The sequence below is a fragment of the Oncorhynchus keta genome, chromosome 33 (genome assembly GCF_023373465.1).
Source record: "Oncorhynchus keta strain PuntledgeMale-10-30-2019 chromosome 33, Oket_V2, whole genome shotgun sequence".
Classification (NCBI taxonomy): Eukaryota; Metazoa; Chordata; class Actinopteri; order Salmoniformes; family Salmonidae; genus Oncorhynchus; species Oncorhynchus keta.
Window position 1 is genome coordinate 22,571,508 of NC_068453.1, and position 5,982 is coordinate 22,577,489.

The 5,982-nt window shown below is 39.2% G+C and overlaps 1 protein-coding gene across 4 annotated transcripts; it reads right to left on the bottom strand.

The window, feature by feature from the left end:
• Positions 1-215: 215 nt before the first annotated feature.
• c33h15orf48 (chromosome 33 C15orf48 homolog) lies at positions 216-2,557 on the bottom strand. Of its 4 annotated transcripts, XM_035749044.2 has the most exons (5): positions 2,463-2,557; positions 2,253-2,311; positions 1,907-1,995; positions 1,444-1,504; positions 216-694 (listed from the first exon to the last, which is right to left on the bottom strand). In XM_035749044.2, exons 2-5 carry the CDS (start codon positions 2,292-2,294, stop codon positions 470-472), a joined length of 417 nt encoding a protein of 138 aa, XP_035604937.2. In that variant the 5' UTR covers positions 2,295-2,311; positions 2,463-2,557; the 3' UTR covers positions 216-469. The 4 variants fall into 4 exon arrangements, 1 of the variants encoding a protein (XP_035604937.2); XR_008089239.1 differs by lacking the exon at positions 1,907-1,995 and having other exon boundaries at positions 552-694; positions 1,062-1,504; positions 2,463-2,513; XR_004821941.2 differs by lacking the exon at positions 1,907-1,995 and having other exon boundaries at positions 552-694; positions 1,062-1,504; positions 2,253-2,502.
• Between the last annotated feature and the right edge of the window lie 3,425 nt (positions 2,558-5,982).

Sequence of the window (5,982 nt, forward strand, 5' to 3'; positions counted from 1 at the left end):
GGGACACAGACAGAAGCCAGACAGAACTATGATGTCACCTTATGGACAGTTTGGCACAAGGGCTTTTGTTACACAGGTTAATGTCTCCATCAGACACACTTCTGGGGACAGAGACAGAGAGAAGCCAGACAGAGCTGTGATAAAGTTACCTTGATGATAGTTGGGGACACAAGCTTTTGAAAACAACCACCAGAATGGACATACTTAACTCCTCATTAATAACACGAGCAATGGTATATTTTTATTGCAATAATTATTATTTCACACACACATACAGTTTGTTTCACAAACAAATAGCTGTGGTCACATTTAGTGTCAGCTATAGTGCAGTACAGTGCAGTAACATATCTGGGACAGACAGACAGCTGGTTTACAGTGAAGACAAAAGCTTTTACTCTTTACAGCCTGGTGATGTAAGTAACACTAAAGCTGTGGACATCCTCAGTCCTGGGGACGGTATTGAGCTTAGTTATACCCCACCAGTATAGCAGAAGTGTTTCCGCACACTAAGTATCAGAGAATCTAGTCTGGGCAGAAAGGATTCTGCTAGACTGGGAAGGGGTGCAGGAAGGGCAAGGAGGCAGCTCTCATTCAGGATGAGGGGGGGATGGGAGAGAATGGAGAGAAATAGAAAGATACTCTTCACCAGCTCCAGCTCTTTAATGGGCCTCCATTTCTGGTTGATAGTGACCAGCTGCAGTTGGGAGAAAACCACACCCACTTACACAACAACAACAATAACACTATCGGTCATAGGTTACTACAAATACTCACCAGTGTTGGGGTCAATTCCATTTAGATTTAGTCAATTGACAAAGTAAAGTAAAGTTTAAGTTCCAGTTTTCCTCATTGCTTGATTAGAATTACAGTCTCAGTCAACGTCCTTGATTGACAAAATTGGAATGGAATTGACACCAACCCTGCTGCTTCACACTACATCCACAGTCAATCAATCCCACAGGGCATCAACTCATCACTACTGTATCTGCCTCCTTTATCAATAGGTCCCCATGCAAAGAATCAACTGTGAATACAGATGTTTAGATAACAGTTGAAATTACTTTTAGATGACAGTAGAAATGGGAGATGTCCCGCCCCCCGATGGATGCCCAGCTGTTTATGGTAAGTTATAATCCTCCTTGGCTATGTTGCCCTGTTGTGGGACTCAGCAGAATAGAGGAGGAACCACTGCATTAGAACCACTGCATTGGCACACAACCTATACCCATAATGTTAACCACAGAGTGGTCTCAATACCCATACCAATATCAATATCAAATTAGAGTGGTCCTCTATCAGAAATAACTAGGCATATGAAGAGTGTTTATAATGTAAAGCATACACAGCACACTAATTAAGCCAAAAAAAGCAAGAAAATGTCAATACTAACAGACAGGTTAGAAATAGACAGACATAAAAAGTGTTTATAATGTTATCAATCACCTTCTGTGGTTTAGATGGGTCCAGTCTCTCCCAGGGTTCAGGGTTTGTGCTTTTATTTAAACTGAAAGAAAGTTAGAGAAATTATTCAAACTGAATATATCTCTGCCTGCTATGCCAGGGTTTGTCTTTATGGAAATATAAAGTTAAAGGGGCAGGCTTGTCAGAGACTGATAAACAAATTCACTTAATGAAATCAGCATGGGGCAAAAGTTAAAGCTAGATCATACCAGGTTAGTTCTTCAAGTTTCTAATCGTACCCATTACTAGAAACACAAGGAAATAGCCACACAAGGAAATATAATGCACATGCAAATAAGAAAAAATGCAGATTCCCCAGACCAAGATTAAATCTTACCCTATACTAAAAATACTAAAAATGCTTTAGTAAAGTACTAGGTTTATTTGGGTCCAGGAAGCCATAACAATGTACAGCAAATACATGATAAAATACATCAAATCTCACATTACATCCTTCTTTGTAAATAGGAAGTAGAGTGAGGTAGAGGTGGCTCCTACAGCAGCCAATGCCACAATGCTGATCAGAGGAATGAGCTGGGAGAGAGAAACAGGTAGCTGTCAGGATAAGGGCCTCATACGTGGATAGCATGGTTGGTCCTAAATCTGTTTGAGAATTGGGTTCTACATACTTTAATTCAGGAAGCAAGGGAAATGGAATTCCCATAAATAAATACAACTTAAATGATTTATTTGTAATTTAATTTAAACTTGCAGGGAATAACCTTCCTAGGATAGGAAGAACGAATGACAGAAACCATAAAAACACATATAAGAAATAGAGAGAAACTCACCTCTTTCCTCTTCCTCAGCATCTGAATAAATCCAGACTTCATTATTATTTTCAAATTCCCTTCAGGTATTTAAAAGAAAACATGTAAGATTGTTTTAAATGATTGAGTCAAATATTAATATGGTAACAAGTATTATTCTGTGTAGCAAATATTTAATCTGTGTAGGTCCATCCTATAAGGCAACAGGTCTATAGATGCTGTTCGTCGCACCTGCTGCCGCCAGAGTCCCAAGGTCCTTGTGAGCAGAGCATCCTGATCGTCTATTGAAGTAGGCTACTATCAGACCAGAGGTGATACGAGTTGTAAAGCACTTAGACATTTTCGCTTTCGAAATCCTTCACAGTGTTTCAATTGAGCCGGAGGTTGTTCAACTTTCCTCTGTGAGTGTGAGCGCATCGCCCCCCTGTGGTTTCACATGTTCAAGGTGAAAATGCCAAGTGCATTTCTGTTGCACGTTTTCTGAGCGTCCTGAAAGCAGAGAACTCTTTCATGTAAATATAATTGTTAGAACCATTTCGATAGAAAATAAAATGCGTTTAAGTTGTGTATGAAATGTAAAGAGACTATTATTTGGGGAAAATAAATATGTTTAGAAAACACTTATATTTTGTTTATTGTGTTGCAGTCAGTCATTGATTGACACCAAGTGTAACGGATGTGAAACCTTCCAGCTCTGAGAATGACATTAAGACACTGCCCAGACAAACACTGAGACAGAAGTAAAATCAACTCATAATTTTTTTTCTCAGTTGGTAATCACCACAGTTTGAGTACTGCAATGTAGTGATGTTATGTTTGATACCGGCATGTTTCAAAGTCGCTTGTCAGTGTACTTCAAAGCAGTGTGGCGATGCCTGTATCTCTTTATCAGAAGCAAGTGATCAATGATGTCCAAAGCTTTGTGTCGTCTAACAACCACCTGATTGTTTTGGTAATGGTTTTGGTAGAAGACAAAAAGGCTACTCTGCACACGTGCTACAGCGTGTGGGACGTCATCTATAATGATTTGGCTGTTCTAAATTATTTTGACCAGCAGGTGCCACCAGTGTACACTTACGTTACGTTTACTTATGGAATATATTAATTTGTGAATGTCCATCATCCATTTCATATGATATGTTACGAATTACAATTCGAATGACATGTTACAAATTGCAATTCGTACAATAAGTTACACATTTGCAAAATGTACAGTATGTTATGAAATGCAAAGCGGGTTAGCTAACATGCTAAGTACATAGTTGCAAAGTAGCTATAAAGTAGTAAGCATTTGCTAAGTGCTAAACGGTACATGATGAGATTCGAACCCATCCACCCCGACCAACTTCCCTCCTTTCGTAGTTGCTTCATTTACATTTATTATGTTACATCTAGTCTATGAGACCAGTCTTAATATGCCAGCTACTGGAGCAAAATGTAATTTTATTTAGCTATTATTTTACCAGGTAAGTTGACTGAGAACACATTCTCATTTACAGCAATGACATGGGGAATAGTTACAGGGATGAATGAGCCAATTGTAAACTGGGGATTCTTAGGTGACTGTGATGGTTTGAGGGCCAGACTGGGAATTTAGCCAGGACACCGGGGTTAACACCCCTACTCTTACAATAAGTGCCATGGGATCTTTAATGACCTCAGAGAGTGAGGACACCTGTTTAACGTCCCATCCGAAAGACGGCACTCTACACAGGGAAGTGGGATATTTTTTAGACCAGAGTAAAGAGTGCTTCCTACTGGCCCTGCAACACCACTTCCAGCAGCCTGCTATTGTTCCTTTTAATACAGTACATTTCCCACACCTTAATGTTATATGTTGAAAATTATTTAAAAATAAGTCAGTTAATTCATAGTTATTTTGCAAATGATATTCTACATTTGAGTCATTTAGCAGACACCTTATCCAGAGCGACTTACAGGAGCAATTAGGGTTAAAAACCTCTTTGGGGTACCCCCCTTCTTCTCAATTTCCGCCTAAAGACATACCCTAATCTAACTGCCTGTAGCTCAGGCCCAGAATCAAGGATATTCATTTTCTTGGTATCATTGGAAAGGAAACAGTCTGTATTTTGTGGACATGTGAATGGAATGTAGGAGAATATAACACAATAGATCTGGTAGAAGAAAATACAAGGAAATAAACCTACGTTTTTGTTTTTTTATTGTTGCTGCATCATATTTCAAATGAACAAGAACAGCCAAACATACAGATAGGATGCTGGGGATGATTTGAATGAAGAATATAGGATAGCAACAATAGCTGAGCAAAGTTTTAGACAGATAACTTAAAAAATGAGTGAGCTACATGACATTGAGCATGAAGTCACCCAGGCGTCCCACACAAATGTACCCAAATGTACCCAAGTGTCCGAATTGGTACACTGGTACATTTTGAAGGAAAGAACTATATACAAAATACATAAATGCTATTCTAACACCCCCCCCCCAAGAAAAATAAATATATGAAAACATGTTTAAAAAATAATTGTAATAATTAAACATAAACAAATAACAATGGTAACTATTTACACATTTTCTATTTACAATATTGTGAAGACACTCAGTCCTCTACACAATATTGTGCTGCTGGTGCCAAGGCCCATAGCCATGGCACCAGCCATGGCTGTAAAGCAGAGGCTTACTGGACAGGTGGGACAGAAGGGACAGAAGGGAAGGGACAGAGGTTGAGGGGACAGAAGGTGCTGAAGCAACTCGGTCTCGCTTTCTCTATAATTTTGGTTAAATCTGTATACCTAGACTTTGTTTGAACTTTTCCTGATTTATTTGCCATAATTTAAATATAGAAACTTGCTGAAAATGCTATTGACTATGTACTGCTATGCGTAACACTCGTGGCTCCGTCAAGTAGGATTTGCAATGGCGAATGAACCTCTTTACGCCAGAGTTTACGACAAATGCTGGTCTTCAAACGTATAACCATTACATATTGCTGTTAACCTCAGCTCATTGGCTATCTTCCAAGCTAGATTTCAAGATGACCAGTGGTCATTGGACCAAAATACAGTCAATCAACTATAGACCGGTCCTAACATTGGTGCGCAATGAGGTCATTGATCGGTTTGTTTCAGTCAATATGTCCCGGGAAAAGAACCATCAAGTACGGTTGTGTTCGTAACAACCAGAGTATTCAATGAAACCAACAATGACTGGATAAACGTTTGTTTAGTGTGTGTAATTACCACGAACGCTTCGTCCAAAGTTGAATGAGACGGAAATCACAATGCAAGCGGTTTACAAATGTTTCGTGTTAGGCTATAAAAATGGATGTTATCAAACAAAACTAACATTCACTGTGTAGTTAGGACACTTGGCATTGCCACCAAAGGCAGATCTTCAAAGGTAAGCGATTTATTTTGTTGTTATTTCTGACTTTTGTGACGCTAATGCTTGGTTGGAAAATGCTAGTGATACTTGTGTGTGCGGGGAGCTGTCCTCAGAAAATCACATGGTTTTCTTTCGCAGTAAAGCCTTTTTGAAATCTGACACAGCGGCTGGATTAATAAGACGTTCTTCTTTAACACGATGTAAGATACATGTATTTACAAGAATGTTTACTATAACAAATGGTGTATTTAGAATGTTAGCGCTCTGCAGTTTCACCGGATGTTGGCCTGTTGGGACGTCAGCGTCTCACCTACCCTAGAGAGGTTTTAAGTGCCTCGCATATCGACAGATTTTTCACCTACTGTACCAGTTAAAAGTTTGGACA

Excerpts from the sequence above, each read along its gene's own strand:
- c33h15orf48 (XM_035749044.2), bottom strand. The coding sequence starts at position 2,294 with ATGAAGTCTGGATTTATTCAGATGCTGAGGAAGAGGAAAGAG. Across the intron at positions 1,505-1,906 it reads TTTACAAAGAAGGATGTAAT|TTTAAATAAAAGCACAAACC; the intron begins GTGAGATTTGAT and ends ACTTTCTTTCAG. Across the intron at positions 695-1,443 it reads ACCCATCTAAACCACAGAAG|CTGGTCACTATCAACCAGAA; the intron begins GTGATTGATAAC and ends TCCCAACTGCAG.